This window comes from Pan paniscus, chromosome 18 (assembly GCF_029289425.2).
Source record: "Pan paniscus chromosome 18, NHGRI_mPanPan1-v2.0_pri, whole genome shotgun sequence".
NCBI classification, from domain to species: Eukaryota; Metazoa; Chordata; class Mammalia; order Primates; family Hominidae; genus Pan; species Pan paniscus.
This window is the reverse complement of record NC_073267.2, coordinates 81,324,219-81,351,594: the sequence shown is the minus strand read 5'-3', so window position 1 is coordinate 81,351,594 and position 27,376 is coordinate 81,324,219. Positions and strand designations below refer to the sequence as shown.

Genomic DNA, 27,376 nt, shown 5'->3' with positions numbered 1-27,376 from the left:
AGTACTTGGGAGACTCAACAGGAACGAACTGAAGTCTTGTTGCTTTTAAAGAACTAGAAAGGTAAGCTTCCCATCTGCCCAGCACTCAGAGGGTTTGGGTGGTATCCACATAACAGAATGCTGACTGGGCAGCTATTTAGCCCTGAAACAATCGCCTAGAGCAGAACCCACCTGTGTTCGATGGAGTAAAGCCTGGCAAGGAGGGGCTGTTGAGGCCCGGGAGCAACACAGGAGGAATGCCCTGGAGCGCTGGATATGCTGTAGGAAGGTTAAGGGCCTGAAGAGGGGTGTTGTCAAACATCCCTTGCTGCTGAGCTGCCAGTCCAAGGACCTCGTTGGCCTTTTTAATCCGGTCCAACTCTTGTTGAGCCATCAACTGACGTACGGTGGCTGGGTCAAAGTATTCTTTCTCCTTGTCCAGCTGGCTTCCAATGGTGTCTTTAACTTTGGAGATATGCTGTTGGGAAAAGATATGGTCACGTACAGACAGCCGAGCGCTGTACTTGATGCCACACAAAGTGCACTCTGTTTTGGGTCCCTCATAACTCGTTTGGTTTATACCAAAATGCTTGGCCATGCTTAACTTGGACTTCTTTTCTTTTGCCCGGGCATTCTGGAACCAGACCTGAACGACTCTCTTTGGCAGTCCAATGTCATTGCCCAGGACCTCACATTCTAGCATAGTGGGTGTCCTGTAGTCATTAAAGCATGACTTGAGGACCTTCAGCTGCAGATTGGTCATTTGAGTGCGAAAACGTTTCTGCCCAGGCCGATCCCCGCTGTCACCAGATTTGCCTGCAGATCCACTCGCACCAGGACTCGGGGAGCAGGGATCTGCAAGGCTTGAGGTTTCACTGTAGTCCACTGTACCTTCATTGTCATATTCCTTGCTATAAAAGCTCGGGGCCGGGCTGACCAGACCAGATGACAACCGATCTTCATACTCAGACATTGCCATCATGGCCGCTTTGGTCAACCCTTCGTTGGGTGCAGAAGAGGATTTGGTTTCAGTTGCTATTCCTGTTGCACTGTCGTTATCTGCGTTGCCCTCGTCTCCAGTTGTGGTATCTGTGATTGCTGTGTTGACAGAGGAACAGTCATCGTTGTCCAGCTTAGTTTGGTCAAAGTTTAGATTAACTGAGGACATGGAGGGGCTTTCAAAGTCTTCAATCCCTTCCACCTTAATGGAGGAAGGGCTTAGAAGAGTTCTGGGTGACAATTCCATGGTTTTACTCACAGGTGAGAGGGGGACACCCTGACCATCACTACTGCTTGGGGGTAGGTGGGAAAAGCTAGTTCCGTCAAAAATATCTCCTTTCATCTGGAGTCCCCCATCACAGTCTAAGAGCATCGCAGACAGAGTTAGGTTGTAGCCAGCTCTCTTGGCTTCATGCCAGTGACGGGACCGGATATGAGCCTCGAGAGCAGTCTTGGCTTTGAAGAGCGCTCTGCAAAAAGGGCATCTCCTGTGGGCCTGCGCTGGGCCTACAGCCCGGAACTGTCCTTTCCTTTCCCGAGCTCGGGTGTTCTGAAACCAGACTTGTACCACACGTTTCTTCAAGCCCACCTCGTGTGCAATGTGATCCAACATCTTTCGAGTCGGATTGGAATCCAGTAGATACTTCTGGTAGAGAATTTCTAGTTGTTCCGGTGTGATGGTTGTTCTCAAACGCTTGTCTCTCTGAGGCTCTTCTCCTCCTGTCCCACTGTCGTTTTCGCCAGGGCTTGCACTGGCCTTTTCCTCCAGCTTCCTCTTGAGAGTGTTCATTGTGGAGGTTGGAGTTGAAGGAGAAGTAGCTGAGCTTGCCGGAATCTGAGGTATGGCCCCAGAGAGCAGCTGGCTGGCCAGGAGTGGGTTACTGGGATCAAAGAGCATGAAAGGCATATCCAGGGACCTGTCCAAAAACTGGGGGTGGATGAACTGGTTCTGCGCGCTCAGGAAGTGGAGCTGCTGATGCTCCTGCCAGTGCTCAAATGACGGAAATGCCAACTTACACTGGTCACACTGGTAGGGGATTAGCTGAGGAGGTAGGTTTGCAAGCTGTTGAGGAGTTGATGTGTGGAGGGGCTTGAGGGGCAGGTGGGAGAGCTGGGAAGGACTGGGGCTCGACTGGGGTAAGGGGCACTGTGGAGGGGGCGCTTGTGGAGGAGGCTGTGGCAACGAAGGCAGGGACACCAGCTGGGGGAGCTTCTGCTGGGGAGTGTTGGTCTTCTGCTCGGGCTGCTCTTGCTGCTGCAGCTCTGGCTTTGGTTGTCCTTGCTTTTCTTGGGTTTGGTTTGGCTGTGCACTGGGAGCTTCCACCAGCTTTGGTTTCTCATCGCCTGCCTCTGTTTTTGAATTGAAGGTGGCCAGTTCCTCAGCCTCCGCTGTAAGCTGCAAGAAAGCGGAGGAAGCTGTATTATTGGCTGATGGTGCTGGGGCGCTGTAAGCCTGTGAGGGCATCGGGGTACTGCAGGATGAGCTGGTAGGCGTCAGGATTTCCATGGCATCCATGGAATCCTCATTTTGGCTGTCGTCCTGCCCCTCCTCATCCTCATCCTTGTAACACAGCTTCTTCTGGTGCTTGATGAGATCAAAGATGCGCTGAAACACCAGGCTACATTTTTTGCACTGGTAGTTCAAGTTGCTTGTTCGAATGTATCTATCGTTTGTAAGCTCACGCCGCTCTCCATCTTTGCCCTCTCCCTGATTCTCATAATTCTTCCTGGCCTTCTGTCGGGCATTCTGAAACCACACCACTATAACTCGGGTTGGAAGGTTCAGTAAATTAGAGAGTTGCTCAAATTCATCATCCTTTGGGTAAGCATTGGCATCGAAGAAGTCCTGTAAGACCCTCAGCTGGTAGTCCGTAAACCTTGTTCTTGAAGACCTCTTGCTTCCCCAGTACTCCTGCTTTGGAGGTTCCGGCGAAGGGGGCCGGGAGTCAATCTTGAGCTCCTCCAGGCTGGTGATAGGAGGATTACTGAAGTTGTAAGGGGAGTCCTTGTTACGCTGCCTCTCTTTGAAGAGAGTGTTCCTGAACCAGTGCTTGATCACTTTCTGGGGCAACCCGGACTTGTCTGCCATCTCTTTGATTTGCTCTTCACTGGGGGAGTTGTTAATGTCAAAATATTGCCGCAAGACTCGGAGCTGATCATCTGTGATCCTGGTGCGAGGCCTCTTGTTCTGCTGCTGGAGCAGGGTTGGATTGAGCTGATGCTGGTAGAGTTGGGCCAGGTCTGCAGGCAGAGGCTCCACAGGTCCCAGCTGCGGGGGTAGCTGAGCCGGCAAGGTCTGCAGCGGCATCGTCTGCATCATCAGCGGCGAGAAGATGGGCAGCTCCATCGGCATGGAGAGCTGGGTGAGTGGCACTGATGGCTGGGCCGGTGCAATTGTAGGTGAGGTGATGGGTGGGGCTGATGTGGGGATGGCTGGTGTGGACGCTGGCTGAGGCGGCGCTGCCGGAAGTGGGGGTGGAGGGGGTGGAGGGGGAGGTGGTGGTGGCTCTGGGGTCTGGGGCCTCAGTGGGTACAGTTTATCGTAGTGGTCTCTGTACTGTTTGGCAAACCTCTCGAGCTGTTTGAAAGGAAAGTAATTCTGATGAACGTGCTCTTGATGACTCTTTAAAATCAAGATGTTGGAAAATAACTTGCCGCAGGAGTCACACTCGAGCTTTTCCAGGTTCTCTCCCTGGTCAGTCTTCCCATTCTTTTTCTGCACCTTCTGCTTGTTCTCATTATACTGAATGACCAACTCAAAGCCAAAGTTCTCCAGCAGGGCCTTGGTGGCGTTCCCTCTGGCATCTGAAGCAATGCGTGGAGGGAGCATGGAAGGCTCAGAACTACCCCCTGGTGCCAACTCTTTCTTCTCTTTGGCCTTCAAGGCATCTGGCAGTGTTTCCTTCGGACCGGTGTTGCCCTCTCCCCCCTCGGCGCTGTCCCTCTCTCTCTGGCTTTCTTTTTCCTTTTCTTTGATGACCAATTTGTTCTTCTTTTCGGGGTGCTGGCTTGGCTGAAGGAGGGCAGAGTGACTCTGGGCTATAGAGAGTTGGTTCTGCTGCTGCTGCGGCAAGATCTGCTGATGGCTCTGCTGTGGGACCTGAACCTGAGCCTTCAGATCTTCCAGCAGGCCTGGGCCTGTCCCAGTCAGTGTCAGTGCCCCACTGGTCACTGGCAAGCTCACCTCGGGGTTAAGCTGGAACTCAGCACTGGGGATGTAGAAAGGGAAGAGGAGGTGCTGCTGCTGCTGTAGTTGCAGCAGGGTCTCAGTTGTCATGGGGAAGTGAGGAAGGAGGGTGGGGTTAAACAGCTGAGACTGGATCAGGGCAGCCTGTTGCTGCAGCTCCTGCTGCAGGTGAGCTTGAACTTGAGCCTGGGCCTGGGCCAGCGTTTGTGCTTGTTGTTGTTGTTGTTGCTGTTGCTGCTGCTGTTGTTGCTGCTGCCTGGATGCAATCATATCTGCCAGTTTCTTCCGATTGGCCTCTTTGGGCTCTGAAGGGGAAGCAATGTTGGCACCAATAGGATTCCCCAGGGGTGGCATCCCTACACTCTCAGTGGGCACTTGGCTTAGTAAGTTAGAGCTTGGAGCAATGCCAACACTGCTTGGATTGGCGGTGGTAAAGGTGTTACTGCCACTGGTGCTCACAGGACTTGGCGTGGAGGAGCTCAAGGAAATACTGCTGCTGTTCCCAGTCCCATTGCTGCTGCCACTTGCAGCCTCCAGCTTGGCTGCCCGGGCCTTGGTTTGATGTAACACAGACCTCATATGGATCTCCAGAGTGGAACTCTGGCTGTAGGCCACATTACAAGTGTTACACTTAAAAGGTTTGTTGTCTGGGCTGCTGGTGGGTTCTGGCTGACCGGTTGCTGATTCTTGAAGGGCTCTCTTTAACTTATGCAGGTGGGAGACAGAATTGTAGTGTACTAGCAGGATATTCTTTTGAGTGAAAGATTCCTTGCAGACGGTACACTTGTAAGGGCGAGAAGGGTCTAGGAACTTTTCCATAGTAAAATTGGGACCTTTTCTGAAAGGCAGAGCTCTCTTTGGCTCTGAGCCCGAGTCTTCTTGTACTGACCCAGAGTCACTGCCCGTTGGGCTCTGTTTATCTTCCAAGTCACTCTCTTCCTCCTTGTCTTCCTCAACAATTATGGTATGGTCCTCAGCCAGAGTGGGGTCTCCCATTGCCAGGAGGTCCCCATTGGCCAGCAGGCCACCATAAAGCTGTTGGATGTCAGCCTCACTCAGCTCCAGGTGGCTTGTCTCAAGGTGCTTCTTCAGAGCCTGGAAAGTTCGGAAACTGCGCTGACAAAGACAGCACATGGTGGCAGCTCTGATCACATGGTACTGAGAATGGAGCTGCAACTTTTCAATGGTCTTGAAGGCCAGGCTACACTGATTACAGCGGTACTTGTACACATGGCGATCTGACACCGGCAGCTGAGGCCTCTTGGCATGCACTTCATTAAAATGCGTCTGAAGGGCAGCAGAAGTTTTGAAAACCTGGTTGCACCCCTTCTTCCAGCAGATGAAGCCTGAGTCTTCTCTCACAGAGCCTGGGTCAGCAGGGGATGGTTTCAAATCTCTGCTTTGCTCTGTGCTTGCGGATGGCAAGATGTTCTTTCCCAGATCCTCTGAGGTTTCTGTTAAAAAAAAAAAAAAATCAAACCCAAAGATAAAGAAGGCTTTGTTTCAAGGATGGCACCCAGAGCGGTCTACCTAGTCAGGCCTCATGAACACAGAATCTGATGATGAGGGAAGTGCCCAACCTGAATGACAGAATCTCTGCAGAGCGCCTCCTGCTTTCTTTTGTTCCTCCAGTAGAGCACATATTATAAACAGGGTGCACATGAACAGAGATGGATAAAAGGAAATACAAAAAGTTTCAATGCATAATAGACCCATGTCATATCACAGATCTAACAGTCTTTTAAATAGCATTTAATTGCTTGACTCAGAATCCTCAATTTCTCAAGAACTGGTTTGAAGGTTACTGATCTTAGACTGGATTTCCCTTTTATGTTCATCTTTTATGTAATAAGCATTTAGCACAGTAGATCTGAAGTGTAGAATATGTGAATTAATGCTGTCCTAAGTTGTGAGGAATTTACAAAACTGCTGAACATCGTAATATAAGAAATTTGGGGATACATATTTTTAGGCATTTAATTTCTTGTTATAATGTGACTTCTGATTGCCATCTCTATTCAATAAGCAATTAACATTCAAGTGTTCAATTATTTAAAATACATTTTTTTCCCTACAATGAGATCATCACACCCATAAATACCGAGACCCTTTATCAGGTCATTTGTCCATTGTCTAATATGGAAAACTCACAAGAAAGAGAGGAGGCAGGACAGTAGTGTGGCCAAACTCTTCCCAACTTAGAACTCTTCCCACCTTAGAGGTGAAAGATGTAGGACAGCCTCACAGAGGTCTAGCCATTCATCTAGCCAGGAAACACTATGTGGCACCAACTACTGTCTACAACAATGTTCTTTCCAACAGCATCTCTGTGCTTCATCCTAAGCCAATCCCAAAAAACTCAGAACGAAAGACAACTAATCCAGTGTACCTAAAAATCAACCCACAAGTCCCTACTAATTAAGTCCTCAGAAATACAGTGTTTAATGGCTTAGAATGGTAGGGCCTACTGACTGAGTCTCTGGTTATTCACTCCCTAATTGTATAGTTTAAGAAGATGTGTGTGTCTGTGCCAGAATTCCACTGGTTCTCATACTGATTTTCTCTCACTTTAAACCATGTGAGTAATATACAAATACATGCCAAGAAGCAGAGTATAAAGTAGCTGATGACAGTGCCCCTCATCTCCTGATCAGTTACATTCACCTTAAGAGTATTGTAAAGAATTCCTGAAAACCTTTCTCCATGAACATTTTGGCATTCCATCTTGTTTCAATTTCTTGGGGTCAAGAATAATGATACTGACCAGGCTGCTTTCCTGCCTCTTCCAAATTGGAATTCCCATCTCGATCTGGAACAGCTGCTGGGAGGAACATGCTGCTTGGCATCACCATCTCAGGGGTGGTCACCTGAGGAGCAAGAGCAAGGAGAGTCAAATGGAGAGGAAAGCGACACAAAATAGGAAATGTTTAAAAATTATTTAATAAGCAAAATTAGCCTTCACCAGTGTAAAGCTAGAGGTGTCTCACTTTTCATAGCTCACTGAAGATTCATGTTTATTAGACAAAGCTCACATCAGTCAAAAGTGTTTCTACGGTTACATTCTGGACATAATTAGCAGTGCACACTTGAAGAATAATCTTATTATTAATATTTTTCCTTTATGCAGAATTTTGACTTTGATCACTGACAATGTTTTGTCATGGGCTGTGAAACTTCTTGTGCAACCAATTAGGTAGATAAGTTGAAAGGCCCACCTTAAGCTGCTGAAAACATAATAAGGGCCCTAATTAAATCATACCTAGTAAAGTACACTGTAATCTTGAAGCAGGGAGCATTGTAGTACTGTTTTCAAAACGTATTCAGGCAAGAGGAGGAGGGGAGTAAGAGTGAAGGAAAGGGTAAGAAGAAAAGGAGAGAACAAAGGGAAGGCTAAGGACACGCAGACATGCTGGCAGATTTTCCAGGAAACAACATTTGTAACCCTTTACAAGCTGACATCAAGCACAAACAAGCCTTTTTTTGTGACTCACTTAAGCCACGATTTCTTCTGGAGTCTCTGCCCAAGGTATACAACATCAGAGGGAACTTCTGACCAACGTCCCAGCGATAGAGGGTGGCCTGCACAGCATTCTACAACAGGGCAGCCCCACCTTGACCATGGCCATTTTTTCTCAATACAGCAGTTCTGGAAATCGCCTGGATCCAAACAGCTGCAACTTTCGGGCAGAGCCTCAGATATTTCTCTAGGCCTCCCTGCCATACGGCCAGAAGCCTGTCCAAACAAGTTATCATTTGCCTTATGTTAATGTGATAAGCAGCCCTCGATATCCAATGGAAAGATCAAAGGTTCTTCATTCAAAAAGAAGCAATATCCTTTTGCCTGATATGGGGTGGGAAGGCTAGGTGGCGCTGATATTTCAAATGAATTAGAAACCGCCTCCCATTTGATGATAGCTGGAGAAATGGACTGACCTAGAAGTTACAGGACCAGAAACTACAGTCACCACTAACCTTTCTACGTGGCACCCAGCCCCACTTGGAGACATTATTTTTCCATCAAACACAACCGTACTGCACAGACATCTTCACTGTCTGTTGCAAAGATTGGAATACTTAGATTTCTGTTCAAAATTAAATAATATTTTAAACACATTACTATTAATTTTTAATGATGTGACGATCCCAGCCTTGCTCAAAATAGCTACTGAGATGTCCACTAGAATCATCAGCAATAAGCTTGACAACTAGAGGAAACCCAGACAGCCACCCCCATCAACATAAGATAACTCCTCATCACACTTAGGGGTATTAGAATAATTTCAGCAACCCAGATGCCAGCAGGTGCAAAAAGTAAGCAACAGGCACCATGGAGAAGCATTCTGAGAAATGCTGTGTTTACAAAGAGCAGGTGTGTGGCAGGTGAATGTGTGTGACATAGCATTCTTGCCCCCACAGACATCTGCACCTCACACAAAGCTCATCGGCAGCTGGTTAAGGCTAGCTGTTGATGAATCGTTAGGAATGGAGTGGAGATGGCCAAACTCATTCCATCTATTTTCTTTTTAATAGAAGGCATTTCTGACCAGTGTGGTTGGGGAGTCCAGCGGGAATCCGAGAAGTGAAAGGTCACCGATTAATTTGTAGTCCTCAGCTGAGGGGGAGCACGAGGTTGGGGGTAAGAGGGGGAGAAAGGGAAAGGAAAAAAGACTCCCCCCCACCTCCTTTCTCGGTTGTAGCTGCAGGATCAGTCCTTTCCTGGGATCTTTAGGAATTATGAAAAATGAATCATGAGAAATAAAAAAAAAGCCCTACAGAGTAAAAAAGAATAAAATTATCTAACACCTCAGCTGCACATCATTATAGAAAACTGTGGGCTTTTCATACACATTACAGTAAGGCAGACATCCCCTCTAACAGACTCAGTACGACGGATCAGTAATTGTTTTCATACACTTTAATTAGAAAAACTCAGATGGCTATGAATAATAATGGAAAAGAGAGACTTTTGCACTTGAAAGGTTGAAGTCAATCAAGTGTGAATGACGGCAAAAAAGAAAAAAAAAAGACACCAATTCATCAGCCCTCTGTTGTCTCGCTGCGACTTTAATCATAATTCCTGATTGGGATTCAAGAAGGCAGTAAGCAGCGGTTCTTTGTCTGCCTTCACCTTCCATCAATTAACTCTCCCCGAAATATAATCATCAACCTCACATGCTCCTCTGCATCTTAATCTGGGCCTCCAAACCTGTAAGTCTTGCCCCGTATGTGTTTAAGTAACTACTTTTATCCACCTGCATTTTTCTCATCTATAGTGTACCCAACCTCTCCCTGAAAAAAAGGGGGGGTTGGTATATGAAATTTTGATGGGCAAGAAATTCCCAGGAGGCAAAGAGGAAGATTCCTAAAGAGAATCCTAAGGATCTGGAAATTCAGGTGGCGTCTGTCTGTGCATGTGTCTGAACAGAGGTTGAGAATGGAAGCTGCCTTGCTACACAGGCTACTGGAGGGCCCCATGTCAGTTCTCAGACACTAACGTTCCCTTTGCCCATTCTTCCCTCTCCTACCAGCTTCCAAAGCTTTTTACTCAAAGCTTTCATGCTTTACCTTGAAGAGCCATAAACAATCCTGCCAACAGAGCCCACTGAGGAGTCCTTCTGCTCACTGAGGTGATATATATATATCCAAAGGCAGACTTCCTTCAACACTTGCCTTGGCACCCCCTTTGTTTTACAATCCTATCTGGCTACTAAACTGCATGGAATTCAGACTGTCCCAGCCATAGTCTCTAATGGATAGCTGAAAATGGGAAAGTAATAATCCAGCTGTCGGCCGGGTGCGGTGTCTCACGCCTGTAATCCCAGCACTTTGGGAGGCTGAGGCGGGTGGATCATTTGAGGTCAGGAGTTCAAGACCAGCCTGGCCAACATGGTGAAACCCCATCTCTACTATAAATACAAAAATTAGCCAGGCGTGGTGGCTCATGCCTGTAGTCCCAGTTACTCGGGAGGCTGAGACAGGAGAATTGCTTGAACCCGGGAGGCAGAGGTTGCAGTGAGCTGAGATTGCGCCATTGCACTCCAGCCTGGGCGACAGAATGAGACTCTGTCTCCAATCAATCAATCAATCCATCCATCCCAGCTGTGCTGAGCACAGGTAAAGACCTTCCCTTTTGCCAGGAACACTGAAACATGTAGGTTTATGAGAAGACAAAACCTGGTTGTAGCATAACCAGGGTCATGCCAAGTGTGCCAAATTTCAGAGGCCCTCAAATAGCTGGTCCTACCACCAATTTTCCTGCAGAACAATATACATGCTTTCTCTCTGTTCCTTCTCCCCCTCTCTGGCCGCAATCCTACAATGTCCATACTTCCAGCCATGGACTCAAGAGCCAAACGAAAAAAGTTCTAAGGTTTGGCCAGGTGACAGTACAAATCAGCCCAAACACCTACACTTTCTACATTGAATGTACCATCCACATTGATTATTCCGATAATCCATACATCAATAAACATTTAATACATTAAATTATATCCCCCACTGTATTCACTAATGAACCTGAGAAGTAATGAGAAGACAAAAGTTTTTCTGGTTAAGAAAATTCAACTGATTACAGCCATTACAGCATTTTGGGTCTCTCAAGGTTGGCCTCTGCCATGCAAAAGGCAGTTCCATGGTGATCTTCTAGACACCACGTTTTCCTCCCAAACCTTCTGAGCCAGTTCAACTACCTTCCTCCCAGAGTACATGTACATTTCTTGGAAACTTGGGAAGAAACCATCAGCTGACTGGGGTGCAGAAAATTTGGAAGCCAACAGTGGCTCTGATATATTCCTAACAAACAGGTTTTCATGCATAACAAAAGAAATGTAGAGTTCTACTCCAGTGCTCAAAACCTCCCAGTTTAAGTAATTTTCATATATAATAGAAACAGAAGCGTTCCACATTGATGCTAAAAATGTTCAAGCTTAAGCACTTCCAAAATAACACAGTTGAAAAGGAGTAGCCTTGAGTAACTCTCAGTTCATTCAATTGACCACCATTTACTAAATAAACACTGTACAGGATCCATGTGCTGCATGCTTCTGAGATGCAGAGAGCCAGACAAAAGTTCCTGTCTCCAAAAGGCTTATGATGCAGAATAAATAACCCTTTAGAGGTCACAAAAGCCTTAGAAATCTAATACAAGTTGCAGACTCCTAGGAAAATACTTTCACAGAAAGAATATTCCAGATAATTTTAGGAAATTACAAGCTCCCCAGAAGGAAATCCATGTACTCAAGTGAACTGCCCTTGATCTACTAGGAGAGGTAACATATAGGTTCATAAACACATAGTTCCAAGCTCTTCCTAGTTTGGTTCATTATTGTTTTGGATTATGTTCTAATGCTTTTCAAGATTCTATGAGGTGAGTGGACCCTAAAGCCTCAAGGGCACACCTTATACAGCCCGTGTCTGAGATATGGGACTAGTCTCCCACTCTGACATTTGGGAGGGGCTGCTGAAATATATAATTTCTTGGTAGAATCTGGAGTTATAAGGAACACCATCCTGCCACTTACGCCAATCCCTGCAGGTCACAGATGTGGAAGGGCCAATATAACACCCTGTGCAGCCAAGGTCACCCTTTGCTAAGTTCTTATGGGACCGTTCATGCCAATTCATCTCTTGAGGCTACCTGCAGACAGGCTCACCTAGGTTAGATCGATGCCCCAGACACATTCTGTGTGCTGGAAAGCAGAGAGATTTTATTTATTTATTTATTTTTCAGATGGAGTTTCGCTCTGTTGCCCAGGCTGAAGTGCAATGGCACAATCTCAGCTCACTGCAACCTCCGCCTCCCGGGTTCAAGTGATTCTTCTGCCTCAGCCTCCCGAGTAGCTGGGATTACAGATGTGCACCACCACGCCCAGCTATTTTTTTTTTGTACTTTTAATAGAGATGGGGTTTCACCATGTTGGCCAGGCTGGTCTCGAACTCCTGACCTTAAGTGATCTGCCCCCATCAGCCTCCCAAAGTGCTGGGATTACAGGTGTGAGCCACTACGCCTGGCCAGCAGAGATATTTTCTTAGCAAAAGTGGTGAACCTAGTTTCCCTGAGACCCTTATTCCTACCGCCTTGGCATTGCTCACTTTAGGACTTCTTTCTGAAAAGCCCACTATTCCAGGTGAAAGTATAGATTTGCCGATACCTAGGCTCCCAAGGATGCCTCAAATCCTTTACTTTTAATTGAAAATCAACAGAATGAAGAAATTCAGACAAAAAGAGGAGAGACCTCAGGCACAGACCTCCTTGGCACAGACCAAGCCAGTCTCTACATCCTTGTGGATGAGACTGGTTCTGCCCAAAACATTAAGCATGAAGTTAAAAGCCAGCTGCTTTTAGGGCTGAGCAGTCTAGCTAGTGGTATATCTAAAGCCAGCTGTTCCAGCGAGAGGCCAGTTGCTCACTTCCTTTCCTGTACCTAGACAGCCACTGGGGCCCACTGGCTGGTTTCTGCACACTTACAGCCAACAAACAAGAGGCAAGGGCGCCTCTTGCCAGTAGAGTTTCAGAGTTGGGTTCCCCACCCCACTTTACAGTCTTCTACATATGCCAGAGAGAATACTGGGCCATGGAGTCTTTTTAAAAGGCTCAGCTTCTTCTCTCCTTGTCCCATTTCCTTTTCTTTCTTTCTTTTTTTTTTGAGATAGTCTCACTTTGTCACCTGGGCTGGAGTGCAGTGGCACAACCATGGCTCGCTACAGGCTCAAACTGCTGGGCTTAAGTGATTCTTCTGCCTCAGCCTCCTGAGTAGCTAGGACTACAGGTACACACCACCACTCTCAGCAATTTTTTGTGTGTTTTGTTTTGTTGGTAGAGACACAGTCTTGCCATGTTGCCCTGGCTGGTCTCGAACTCCTGGACTCAAGCCATCTTCCCACCTTGGCCTCCTTGTTTCCTTTCTAAAACTGCTTCTGTATGGTAGTTCATTCAATTTTTAAATACATCAAGCTCAAAAGAAAATACTGTAGGGCCGTGTTAACATTCATGTAGGCTGGAAACAAATGTAGCTCAGAACCAGATTTTTGAAACTGAGGATGAGAAAGATTGAAAAGGTAGATGGGAGAACAGGAAACACATGAAGAGTTACACACGTGTGCGCAGAGAGGTGAGAACTGAGAAGGAGAATGAATTGGAGAGAAAAGCTTCATTAGACTCAGAGAGGGAAGCAGTGGCAGTATACCAAGGTCACTTCTAATTTAGACCATCTAATTGGCAAACAGGCTCCAAATGGCTATCATCTCACAGGGCTTGGAATTAATGAAGGCCGATTATTTTCATTACCTTCCTCTTAAGATACAGGCAAAGTGAGAGAGCTGGTACCCAGGTGGGTGCAACCGCCCCCAGGCCAGTGGCTGCCCTAGAGCCCCAGATGACCAGCCTGTCCTAGAGATTCACAGACACACATGAAGCATAGAGAGTCACAGACGCTGACGGAAAAAAATCACAAGGTTACAAACTATTGGTCTCAAAAGAGATACAGAGAAAAGTGCAGGCAACACAGGGCCAGGAGCATGGAAGGGAAACTGTGCAGGTACAAAAAATACAGAATAATTAAGAACTACCAAAGGGAGCCAAGACAAAGGGCTACAAAAGGTGTTCCTAAGCTGCCCAGGAGCCAATCCCATCTCCATTATGAGGTCATATTTTGTTAAATGATGAAAGAACAAAGAGAATTTCCCCATATCAGTGCTTCAGGATCCCAGTGGTGTGTCCTGTCACTTAGAAAGATAGTGATCAATTAGAATAATTTAAGAGTATTGAAATGCATGGTAGGTGGTCTTTCCTATTCTCATTCAGGGGACAGAAACATGGGCCCCATGCCTTCCACCCTTCTTTCCTGAAAGAATGGGAAAATAAGGGCACCGAGCAGCAGCTCCTACATCTCTTTCACCAATTTGAAATCTCAAGCTTCTTTGTAAATAGGTGAGAGTTCTTATGTGTAACTGACATTGGGGGAGGGCTGCCCAGCCAGTTGTGGAGGGGCCCTTGTCTCATCTCCCTTAAGCTTTATAGATTTCCTTCTTTGATATGACGTGTGCAGAGGTACTCTTTGCAGCTCTGTTTCCAATAGGCCAAGAAGAATGAAGTGCTGTGGGTGTGGTCTCCATAGTGGAGGGCCAGCACTGCAATTGTTCCTAGTGGAGAATATTTCTCAAGCCCCCTCATCAGTAAGAAGGGGGCCCATGGAAGACATAGATATGAGATGCAGAGCATAAGCAAGCAGCTGTTACCATAGCAACAGACATATTAGACACTGCAGGTTTCTGAAAGCTGTCTGATAAGGTATTATTAAATGAAGCCTCCTCAAAACGCACTCCATTTACAACTGAACAGAAAGACGTTGTGTAGAAAGTAATCTGTTTCCATTTATCAGGGTGGAATTTACTTTTAGTGGGACTGAACCGAACTCAAGCTAAATCCTGAGACTTTGGACACAGACAGCAAAAAATATTTACCAGAATTTATAGCTGTAAATACCCCGGACACACCCCATGTCTGCCAGGAATCATCTATTTGGGGGATTTTGCAAGCTTTTCCTATTCTGCAGCCAACGGCAACTAACTCAGTCAACCCATTTGGAAAGAAAGAAGATTCACTCCTCTTGCTGCCATTCATCCTAGCCACTCAGGGACAAAGCAGACATAACTTCCTTCTCCTGGAGCATGAATGACCGTAGAACTGGCCATTCCTTAATGATATGGTTTAGAAAATGGAGCCCTGATTAGAGGGGCATTTTTCATCATGCTGTTTTCAGTTTCCTGCTCTAGTTGGCCATGAACAAACATATATCGTTAGAAAGCCTAACCAATACTTTCCCGGGGCCAATTTTCTAATAAAATGACAGTAAAATGCCCTCCCGTGGCATGATTTTAACCATAGGTTCATTATAATCACTTAGTTGTAAAACAATTGCAAATTCCATTTTTACACCAAATTTTTCAGAGGAAAGACACTGGCATCTGCTTTGATTCATCAGAGCAGAGACCAAGATCATCAGTATTCCAGTCCTCAAATACGATCTCAGGTTCACCTTGTGGTAGGCCCACAAATTCCCTCTAACCCTGGTTGCTCTTTTTTTTTTTTCCTGCTGAACTAAAGGCCTGAGATAGAAATGCATAGTTTGGCTCAACGCAAACTATCCCCATGACTGGACAAACCCAGCCATGCCATAACTCCATGCAAAGAGAAAACTCATCCTTGCATATACATCTTTCAGTAAAAAGTAAAATACTTATATGATTACATTTCTCATAACTTTCAACTTTATTCCTGAATCCATTGACTTTCCCTTGTTGCTAACAAGTTGACTTCCTATTACAAGTGCATTTCCCACAATCTGCACACTTCTCAGAAATGTCTAGAAAACATCTCCATGGTCTGCTGTGGAAAGATGAGGAACATAGAGGTTTCTATACAAGGTACCAAGACCAGCAGTGCTTTAGGGAGCAGTGTCTGCTACATAATTACATTGTCAGGGGTTCTAGAACAGTTTGTATTGACCAGTCCCATGGACATATCCTTATGCTCCCTGGCATTGTACACACAATTTTATATTTGCAAAATACTTGACGGAGGGACAGTAACAGTGGTTATCAAACATTGGTATGCAAAGAATAATACAGTATGGCTGTTGTATAGCTTTCATGAGAGTCTCCATAAAGGTTAAGAATCACTGCTTCCAAAGGTGCTAGTTAATGGGTAACTTCCAGAAATCTCTTAGGGACTGGCACCCAAGCAAACACAGAAGTAATATCCTGCCCTTGAAGACTCTGTTGGTAAATGAAGATTCACAATGACCACCACACTTGTCACTTGAAATTTACCTTGCTATTGCTATTATGAAAATATGACAAACAATGAATATTTGAAATATAAGTTATGCTCTAGTCCCTAGGGATATATAAATGAAATTTTTACTAATGTAAACCAGTCATGTAGATTACCATAGGCCCACAGTCCCTAGACTAGATTTATATTAAAATAGCAAAAATAATCACGTGAGTAAAAGAAAAATGTAGGTCAGTATTGACAATGCTTCCCTCCCCACATCTCTTTCTGTTCTTTCAGGCTCCCATGGTTCTAGGCCATCAGATGGGAAGTACAATGAGGCCTGTTACTTCCAAGGATGATGAGAAAGCTGAGGAAACCAGTAACACAGAAACCCACTGGTCCACAGAAGGAGGTTTTCACTTACAGAGAATCTTTACACACTGTTCACCAGCTGATTTGAAAATACCCACAGAAAGTTAATTTATACTTCAAAGATCTCTGAAAGGCAACTCATGCTAGGTCACCTTTGAGCTTCCCATTGGCTGCTAAAGTTCTCTTGATGCATCAATTATATATGCTTCATGACTAAACATCACTTACAATGTTATTCATTAATGTTTGCAGAACCAAATCGAATAGAAAATGCCTGGAGGTGATATGTCTGTGACCTGCACATTATAACGTGCAGTTGTGAACAGACTACCTCTCTGGGAATCTTCACGTGAAAAGGCAATCAAATTAACTTATTACTCCACTGCTAAAATAATGCTAAGAAAGAGGTGAGAATAATTCTCTTTGGTGGTTTTTCCTCTAATGATCAGGAAAGGGCTTTTTTTTGGGGGGGGGACGGAATCTTGCTCTGTCGCCCAGGCTGGAGTGCAGTGGCGCATCTCTGCTCACTGCAAGCTCTGTCTCCCGGGTTCACGCCATTATCCTGCCTCAGCCTCCTGCGTAGCTGGGACTACAGGCGCCTGCCACCACGCCCGGCTAATTTTTTGTATTTTATTTTTCAGTAGAGACAGGGTTTCACCGTGTTAGCCAGGATGGTCTCGATCTCCTGACCTCGTGATCCGCCGACCTTGGCCTCCCAAAGTGCTGGGATTACAGGTGTGAGACACCGTGCCCAGCCATTTTTTTCTTTTTTCTTTTGAGATGGAGTCCCGCTGTGTCACCCAGGCTGGAGTGCAGTAGCGCAATGTCAGCTCACTGCAACCTCTGCCTCCCGGGTTCAAGTGATTCTCCTGCCTCAGCCTCCTTAGTAGCTGAGATTACAGGCACCCGCCACCATGCCTGGCTAATTTTTGTATTTTTAGTAGAGACAGGGTTTCGCCATGTTGGCCAGGCTGGTCTTGAACTCCTGACCTCAGGTGTTCCACCTGCCTTGGCCTCCCAAAGTGTTGGGATTACAAGTGTGAGCCCCCACGCCCGGCCAGGAAATGACTTTCATAGCAGCACCAACATAGTCAAAAGTAGGACATCACCATCACTGGCACTATTTTGAAAAGTTTTTATATTACAATTAGATTTACATCTTTACACTAATTAGGCCATGTTTATAGTGGTCACTTAGGGGCATGCTTTCAAAATCTGCAGTTGTAGCAATATCATGTTCAAATGCAAAACCCACATTCACGAATCAGCAATATCCAGCTCACCATTTTCTTGCTTTAAAAATCAAAGTATCCACTGAGAAACTCCCTACCCTAGAGTTGGAAATTGCGGGTTCAAATCTCAACTCTGCTCCTTACAAATGGCATCAAGTCAATTAACATCTTTGAGCCTCAGTTTCCTTATCTGCTGATGGGACTGTGTCAAAAAAAATTTTTTTTCTTTCTTTTTTTAAAGAGATAGAGTCTCCCTCTGTTACCCAGGCTGCAGCGCAGTGGCCTAATCATAGCTCACTGCAACCTCAAACTCCTGGGCTCAAGTGATCCTCCCAATTCAGCCTCCCAAGTAGCTAGGACAACAGGTGCATGCACCACCATGCCTGGCTAATTTTAAAGTATGTTTTGTAGAGATGGGGTCTCATTATGTTACCTAGGCTGGTCTCAAACTCCTGGCCTCAAGCAATCCCCCCACCATGGCCTCCCAAAGAACTGGGATTAGAGGTGTGAGCTAGTGTGCCTGGCTCCCTTTTACAACAAAAACAGAGTTTGTTATGAGGATGAAATGAGACATAATGAAGGTAAGAGCAATCTAGTCCATGACCTGCTCAGTAAAGGTTTGAAGAATTTGAATAACGATTTCTTCATATAAATGGTTAGCTAATCCATGCCTCTGTCCCCTGAGGGGAGAGAGGATGATAAGGGAGGTTGAGAAACACATGTTCAGCACTTTGGGCTATGGCCATGCCAAGTCTAAGGCAGGGATAGTACAACAAAGGTCACAGAACAAGGACTGTTTTCTGACGTTTCCAACTCTACACTGACTTTCTCGTCCAATAATACAGTATCTTGCCCATGTTACTGCATCACCTTTGACCCTGGAGAAAGACCACAGGGTGCTGCTCCTGGCTGCCTTACCGTCATAATGAGCTTCTCCACGCAGTCAGGTGCCACGCTGTGGAGGTGGGTGAGGTGCAGCTGGAGGTGGATCTTGTTGTTGAGCATGTCCTGGCACAGGGGGCAGCGAAGCATGGGTTGCACCGAGTGCTGCGTCATGGCATGCACCCGGAGCCGGTTGACGTCAGCATTACTGTACTTGCAGTAGGGACACTGGTACATCTGTGGGGAACACACCCACTGCTTTGAGCAACTGTGTGTGCCCCAAGCCCGCCCACCCAAAAGTTTGTTCCCTACCAATGTCTAAAACACCTCACCTCCCCACCAGCAGAGTCCCTTCCAGCCTCACCTGCTCCGGTTTGATCTCCTCAGCTGTTTTTGGTCGCTTCGAAGAGAGGGGAGACTCTGAGCTACCTGGGAAGGAGATGCGTTTGGAGGTTGCAGGAGAATCTGTCAGCTCCTTCTCTGCTTGGCTGGACGATGCTAAAAGAGAAAGTAGAAGATGCAATACAGCAGCCAGACCAGGCCAGCTCCCAGAGGGTTTGTGTTGGGTGAAAATCAACATTCATTTATAGCACAGGATTTTCTTAAAACACCAAAATTCAAGAAGGATGAACATCCGGACTGATTTATCAAGCATGTTGGAAAAGAAGCAAGTGTTTCTTTCTCCCCCATGAATTTCTGTCACTACTTTAACAACTGAACATTAGGAAAAGAAGGCAAAGAAATGGAATAAAAGGCTCTGGAGTTGGATTAAGCTAAATTCAGTCTGTTCTAACCTCCCCCAATCTAGATACAATCTGCTGGCTTTTGGGGGGCAGTAGGGCTGAGGGTGGGTGGGAAAGTCTCACCAATTGCTTTGCCAGCCTCAGTACCAGACATGCTCTGCTTCAGAAATGTAAGAAGAGATGTGCTCTCAACTTTATTGTCCCTCCTCTTGGAATCACAACATGGCACAGCATTGGCAACATGAAAAATGTGATTTGAGAAAGGTTCACATGAGTATCAGCACACCAAATATGTGGGGAAAAAAAATCAAGTTTGGGTTCAGCAGTTTGCTTTTGGGGAAGAAATAATTGAGGAGTGGAACTAGGCAGGGCCTGAATCCAAGATATAATCTAGCCAGTGCTCCAGACCCAACAGTTTATTCAGAGTGGGTGGGAATAGGCAAAGTTTCCTATCTGCTTGCCCAAACCATGCCTCCATGCCCCTCTTGCCTACACCACCAAAAAAACCAAACGCTATTTAAAGAGGAGCGGCCCATGAGGATTGAGCAGCAGACAGCACGTACGGAAGTGCTGGTGGGAGGAGTTCTCTGAAGGATGGAAAGGAAACATTTCTTTATCTTCTCTATTTTTAACCCCAATCAGTAGGCATTAGGTTAGGCTCAGGGTTTATAGGGATGAAAAACCTGCTATCTGCTCCTCCTTCCAGTAGAGGCAAACACTTTGATAAGAAAACAGCCAGGCTAAGGATTTCTCCAGGATAAGCAAGGCTCCTCCAGCTTAAACACAGTATGGTTGGATCTGGTTGTTCCATAACCTGGTCAATATCTGAGTGTTGGCTCTTTCATTTGTTTTGAATATGGGACTCCATTTTTCAGAATTTTGTTTAAAGCAATAAGAAAAAAAAAGTAATAAAAGTGGTAGTGAGAAAATATATATACCCACTGCCCTCATGAAAAAATAATGTGACTCAGCATTCAGGTCACTGAATTAGAAAGCCCAATTTTTATTCCCTGTTAAACTGCTTTCTGTTTTACCCTGTCTAGTTATCTGGCATGTATTTCCATTTATGCTTGGGTTTGAAATTTGTTCTGATGTGGACACCAAGATGCTGTCATTACTTTAATAAACAATTTTAGAAAATCAATTTTATTCATTAAAATCATAAGGCCACAATATAATTTTGAAAAGAAATTTGCCAAATGCAGGAAATATATTCCAGGAAGTTGATGCTCTTCCCAGAATGCACATCTTGTGACCTTTAACCCCAGTATCTTGGTAACCTGGTCTACATAAGTTTGTAGGACATCTATTATTTAAAAAGTACAAGAACGAGCATATTACACACAGATCCTCCTCCTCCCAACACACACATTCATAACAGTATTTTAATCTGTCTCGAATCGACTTCAAACCCATTTTGCTCTTAATGGGAGTTATTCATTTTCACTTGAAAGGTAATACATGACGGCTGGATGTTTAATGTGATGGAATGGCTGCCGATTAACTAGGTGCTGCAACATTCTAGACCAGTTCCCTCATGGCCTACTTCCCATCTCCTGGCCCCGCTCAGACCTGATCCTATGGAACGTCGCGTTGCAGGTTTGAGACCTTGCAGTGTGATGGGCCGCTCCTGAATACATCTACATTTGGAGTCCTTAATTAATGTTTCAGGAACTTAAGTTCCCTTGCCCCCAGAAACTTCCTTATTCTCCATCATTTTGATTTTTGCTTAGTGGTTATCTTCTATATATTAACTCTTCAAATGCATTATCAAGATGGGGTGGGTGAGGGCATCAAATAATACTTCCAATGTTTATTTGTCACAGCCATTTCTTTACCTTCTCTATTGTGAACTCCAATCAGTAGGCATTAGGTTAGGCTCAGGGTATATATAGTTAGGAAAAAGCTGCTATCTGCTCCTCTTTCCAGTAGAGGCAAACTAAGACATAGATTCTATTCCATACACGCATCCCCATCCTTTTGTTACTCTGCCTGACTAAAAACAACACCTGTTTTACAGGACTGTGACTGCCTTGTAAATGCCCTCAATCTGCCTGCCCCCTACTATGGAATGAGTCAATTGTGCACTTGCTCAATAGTGTGGATGAATGGGCACCGAGGCTGAGACCACCCAACTCATCTCACTCTCCCAGAGCTGAAAAGCAAACACAGTAACCCAGTGCAGCATTAGTTTCCTCATAGGACCAAAGAGTCCATCCTCTTCCTTGAATGCTGAACACATGATGAATTGTGGTGAGGTTGCAGAGGTGAGAATTCTGGTTTCAGAAGCCACTATTCTTTCCCCCTGCATGGAGAGGGGAACTTCTTTTTTTTTTTTTTTTCAAACTCAAACTGCTCTGGAATTCTAAAGCTTCTTTTGTGAGCTTGAGCTAAGGACCCATTATAAAGTGTTTTAAAAAATAAAATCACCAATTGCTCACTCATTTCTCTTTCTTCCCAGTGATACAACAGCCCTGCTTTAACATGAAATGCTGCATCCACTGGTGCACAAACTTCAGGTTCATCTAGTTTCTATCTAGGACAATCTGCATCTTTATTAGATCAAATCTGTCTAGAAGTGGATATTGGCCACCTGCAGCTCACTGGCCCCTTCTCTAAAGATAAAGCAATGCCATCCTTATAACAGATTCTATAAACACCCAGTTACAATCTCATTGTGTTTGCCTGAGTGATGTGGGGATGGCTCCTAAGAGTTAACTATGGCTGACACATGCCCCTCCCTTGCTTGACCTCAGACATTAAAATGTCAGTCCCTATCAAGACATCGTACCAAAGTCGTTACACCATTTCTGTAGATGGGCAAACAGTTGTGCAAGTTCTGGCAAGGTGCTGTGGCTCACGCCTGTAATCCTAGCACTTTGGAAGGCTGAGGTGGGCAGATTGCTTGAGCCCAGGAGTTCAAGACCAGCCTAGGCAACATGGTGAAACCGCATCTCTACAAAAATTACAAAAATTAGCCAGGCGTGGTGGCAAGTGCCTATAGTCCTAGCTACTCAGGAGGCTGAGGTGGGAGTATCACCTGAGCCTGGGAGGTTGAGGCTGCGGTGAGCCATGATTGTGCCACTGCACCCCAGCCTGGGTGACAGAGTGAGACTGTCTCAAAAAAAAAAAAAAAGAGTTGTGCAAGTTCTCCATCAACATGCTATGCTGGATGAGGGTTTATCACAGGCCACAGTCAGAGGTTCTCTCAAGTTTCTTCTCTCTGAGCAGCTTCAAAAGGGCCAGAGTCTCAGAATCAATTTCTACTTCAGTTCTGTCACTAGCATACATCGTGGGCATAAGTAAATGAAGCTGTATGAATACCAAGAGAGAAAGTACTGTGGTTTCTCACTTTGAAGGCTTTTCTAAACTTAAACTCTAGAAGACATGTCACAATATACAAAACACTTTTAAAAATCAATTACTGGTCACTTTAAGCCTGCGATGATGTCACATAAGTGAAATGGAAATACATGCACTCCAGAGACAAGACATAGTTTAGACAATTGGTGTCTGGAACCTTTGGTTTACATCGGCAACAAAAAAAACAAACAACTTGAAGCGTTAGTAACTCTAGTGGTTTGTACAATAATCACAAAATGATTTGGAAACAATCTAGATATCTTACAATAGGGCATGGTATAAGTAAACAATGGTATGGCCATTCTACTGAGTATTAGAAGACATTAAAACTGATTGCTATGAAGCAATATGGAAAAATCATTGAGAATGCAAATCAGAAAAGAAGATAAAATGTGTATTATTCCATGTTACAGCTATGTAAAAAGTAGGTATTAGAAAAAAAGACTAGAAGAAAATGATCATTGCCTTTAGGTGATGACATCATGGAACACTTTATAAGTTTTTCACATAGTCATTTTATTTTTAATATTACAGTTATCATTTAAGTTCAACTGTCCATGAAAAAGTTGGTATTGGCTCTATACTGTGCAAAACATCAGATGGTATTTTTTACTTTGCTGGTAAAAGCAAGTTCTCTCATTTTGGCAGTTATAAAATATGAAAATATGTGTTAAATCTCAGTGAATCTTCCATAGGCAACATGTTGGGCTCCTGGGATTTCGAAGGGGATAAAAATGTGGTAAGGAATCATGTGACTGAATGCGCTATAGATGACAAACTCTATAAAGCTAGGTAAATGGGATACTGTGACAACGAAATGCTGGGTCAAACTCCTACTCAAACTTAACAGGACGTGAGCTATGGATTCCATGCCACACAGACTTTCCAGGGAGTGAGAAAGCACTTGCTCTGCTTGTTAGTGTTATGGTGGCCCTACCCAACGCGTGCTGATGAGGCACAGGAAAGACTAGCATGTCCCTGTTACGGAGTTCAGAAAATTCAAAAGTCGGCTCTCTGGGCCAACAGCCACCACTTCTCCTCATTCTGTGATGAGTTGGCCAACTAAAACTCACAAAGACAAATACTGAGAGAAACAAACCTGTTCATGATTGTCTATTTTATCCTCTTAGGCTCCTCTGCATTCTAGGCAAAAGAATTTCATTTCAAAGGGAAGCACAGTTGTCAATACATGGCTCCCTTAGGGGGAAAATCATTTATGCATGGAGACACCAACTTCCAGATATCCTTTGATTTTATCATATTTGTTTTAGAAGTATTAAACCTCTAAAAATAATTACTTTAAAAGTTACCCCTCTACTCATGTTAGTTAGAGGGAATAGGGAAGAGAGCTGATAAGCATTCATGCAAAGTTTTGTTTGGAATTTGCAAGAAATGGTTTTATTACATTGTAAGCATATAGAATAATGAAAATATGGCTAGCAAAACTTCATGTAGGAAGTGACTTACTTTAAGGAACAGTATCACTTAGAAAACTTGTCAAGTGGACAAAGATGGTAGAAGCACAGCCTTTCAACATTCACAGTCCCTTATAACTTCATCTGATAAAACCATTCTTGCTAGAACAAATTCTCATGTGATCCCAATCTTTGCTAACAAATTCGACATCCGAATCACTGAAATTCTGGCCACAGAAAACTTAAGAGTTGTGCTTGCAATCCCAGTGGACTTAATGCCAACACAGGCTTCATTTCTCATCTAGTAACTCTGTACAACTCTGAAGCCAAGTAAGGCGTGGAGTTGCTGCTTCATCAAAGATAAGCCTGAAGAAAAATTGGAAATGAAGTAAAACATGGAACCTTAAGGTCCCTCATTTTCAAGATATCCACTTGCCCTCCAAGAAAACCAACATACTGGTAGAATTAGTTTCTGTGTTTCCTAAGCAAAATTCATCTTCTCATCACTAAACACACCAGTGCGCTGTTGGCATGGCTGCATCCTACGATGCAGACCATTCTCCCTCTGGCCAGAGGCCTCCCTCCCTTGGGGAGATCCTGGGCAGGCATTAAGCTGTCCACATTACTGGGAAGTTTCTTTTGCATCTCTTCATAGTGGAGTGACTCTTGGAGGTGGTAATCACCGAAGTGCTGATCCTCTTCCTTTTTGGTGTCCTGAGGTGAGCCCACTGAGGGTCTGGGATGCTGCCTGACACTTGAACCTTGTGGAGAATCCAAAGGCAGCCACCACACCCACCTCTCAACCATCAGACTCTTAGCTAAAAAGTACCACTGACAGCCCCTCCATCTAAACTTCCATCTCCCAAACCAGCAACATAATGGAGGAGCCAATTAAATGATTATTAATTCATGCTACTTTCCGTAAACCAGAGGTTCTCATCGCCTTGCATTCCGTAAACCAGCTTGCCACCTGCCCCAGAAATTTACAACAATCTTTTCTCTATCTCCGTTGACTAGCGAAAAAAGAAATTCACATAGCTCCATACTTAATGTCTGAGTTGGGATAACTATTCCAACACACAAGACACAGATGTATCACCAGATCTGAAAATGGTCCTTCAGCTCATAATTATAATTAAATGGAAGGTGAAATGTGTGTTTCCCTTAGCTCCTCTCTCTCAGCTTCTCATACCTCATGCTCCCACTAGACAGCAGAAATGCAATGTTTCCAGAGGGTCATCTGTGCTTTTGGATTTTGTGATCTGACTTTCATTGAAAGTAGAGTTACTCTTGGCATTTGCTTGCAATTCCTTCCCCAGAGGACAGGCTGGGCTTTCTTACTCGAATCTCCTGTGGAGCTACTGCACTTGATAAGTGGCCAAAGATCTAGCTAAATTTTCTTCCTCCCCCAATAGAGAGAACAACAGTTCCTTTAAAGAATCTGCTTTCCTGCCAACTTGGTCTTTAAACATGCATGGTCTCATTCTGCCTCCAACCAAGCACTTAGAGATGTTTCCAAGAGGAATAGGGGAAGAGGGGAAGGGGATTTGTGTGAAGCAGATGCACGCACATGTTCACTCAGCAGGGGGCGGTCTTCAGGCCACAGCTAAAAAGAAACTGAGGCTTCTCTCTTCCCCAATCAAAGAAGCAGAATCTGTCTCAACATCCAGCCTGGTGAAGTTAAGAACCTTCTATTCAAAACACAGTCTTATTCTAAGGAAATGCAAGCTATCTCGCTCCCGTATATCCCTAGAAAACACCTACCCCTAAAAGTAGAATATGCCTACATAGGTATGGCAAGACACAGAGGTTCTATCAACTTCACAGACCTTTTGTTTCTAAAAAGGGTTTCCAAGAAAATTTGACTTATACTACACATAGGTATAAGAGTTACTCAGGGAAAGGCTATTTTTCTTCTCCAACTTAAATATGAACAAAATAGGTCAGCACTTTAAAAATCCAGCAGCTCTTAGTTGTTATTATTACGATTTTACTTTTTGTTTGGAAATAATTATAGCTTCACAGGAAGTCTCAAGAACAGCATAGAGAGGACCCATGTACACTTCACCCAGGTGTTACTTATTACGCAGTTTAGATAAAGATTTCCAGGTCTTCCATCACTCTTCATCGTGACCCTGCCTCTCCGGCTCCCTCCCTCCCTCCCTCTCCCCCACCCCCAATCTTGCTTACATCTACCAAGACATACACCTTCCCTGTCCTTTAGGAAAGCTCCATGCCTCCCTAACCCAGCAAGGGCTCAGGACTTACTGTCTAGTTAAGAAGTCGATCTCAAAACCTCACGCTTGTCACTGAGATCGCAGCCTTGAGGTTCAGCAAATGCCAGAATGTGTCAGACTCCCAGGCAGGGCTCATTAAAACACAGATCACAGCCCCTGCCCTAAGGTTCTGATTCAGTAGGTCTGAGTCAGATAATGTACATTTCCAGTAAGTTCCCAAGTAATGCTGATGGTCCAGGGACGACACTTTGAGAACAGTGGTCAGAGCCAAGGCTTTCTGTAATAGGTAGGAACCACGCTGCTTTGTGGTCTAACTAGAATTAAATGAGAGGGCCCAGCAAGCATGGGCCAATCTGTCAGTCCACTTTAAATGGCTCTGATGACATGATACTCTCATCTAAACTCAGGGATGATAGCCAGGTTTGGTCTCATAGCCTAGATGTTTTAAAACACCCTCAGGCCACCTGCTTACTCTAAAACAAATGCAGACACCTTCAAAACCAGAAATTCAGAAGGAATAAGCTCCATGTGTTCTGTTAGCGTAATCCAGAATAAGGACAGACTCCCTTGTTTACGGAAATCTCTTTCTTTCCACATGTCCTGTCCTGGAGAGCCTCTGTGAAAAGAGGGCAAATACCTGTGGGCTCCTTCCACCTTGCAGAAAGAGGAAGCATCTTTTTAGTGCTGGCTTCCCTCGGTCAGGCACCTGCAGGCCTCAGCAGCTGAAGGCCCTCTTTGCTTTAGCCCTGGAAGCATGCACAGATCTATGCTAGCCCCCATTTGCACAAGTCAGCATCTGGGAATGGGGGTTCAGGCACCATTCTGTGGGGCCTCTGCTTTCTCTGCAGGAAGCAGCCTCTCTGGCAGGCTCTGGAAGCCTCAAGGTGGGATGGTGGGCACACGCTGACCGGTGGGTGCTGCTGCTTGCTCTGCGTATTTTGGGAGAAAAATAGTGCTAAGCCCTACATCAGAGACATCAATCTGTTGCACTAATTCCTTGCTGAAATATGCATAAGGCTGCTTAACCACACTGATTTGAGTTCTCAAAAGGCCATTCCACATTTCAATTTCAAGACACCTTGCTCCCTCTGTGTCAGGTTTGCAAATGAACCACCAGTCAAAACAGAGCCACCACCTGGTTTAGACCAACATCAGCTGTTGGTCTGTTTAATAAATTATAGGCATTGGACT

The 27,376-nt window shown here is 44.9% G+C and overlaps 1 protein-coding gene across 3 annotated transcripts in view; it reads right to left on the bottom strand.

The window, feature by feature from the left end:
- ZFHX3 (zinc finger homeobox 3) overlaps positions 1-27,376 on the bottom strand; it is a 272,637-nt gene that overhangs the window by 6,042 nt on the left and 239,219 nt on the right. For all 3 annotated transcript variants that reach the window (XM_034940594.3, XM_008954876.5, XM_034940595.3), the window contains exons 6-9: positions 18,792-18,925; positions 18,464-18,664; positions 6,930-7,032; positions 172-5,619 (exon numbers count right to left, since the gene is read on the bottom strand). In XM_034940594.3, coding sequence (XP_034796485.3) covers positions 172-5,619; positions 6,930-7,032; positions 18,464-18,664; positions 18,792-18,925 — 5,886 coding nt within the window. The remainder of the gene's footprint in view (positions 1-171; positions 5,620-6,929; positions 7,033-18,463; positions 18,665-18,791; positions 18,926-27,376) is intronic.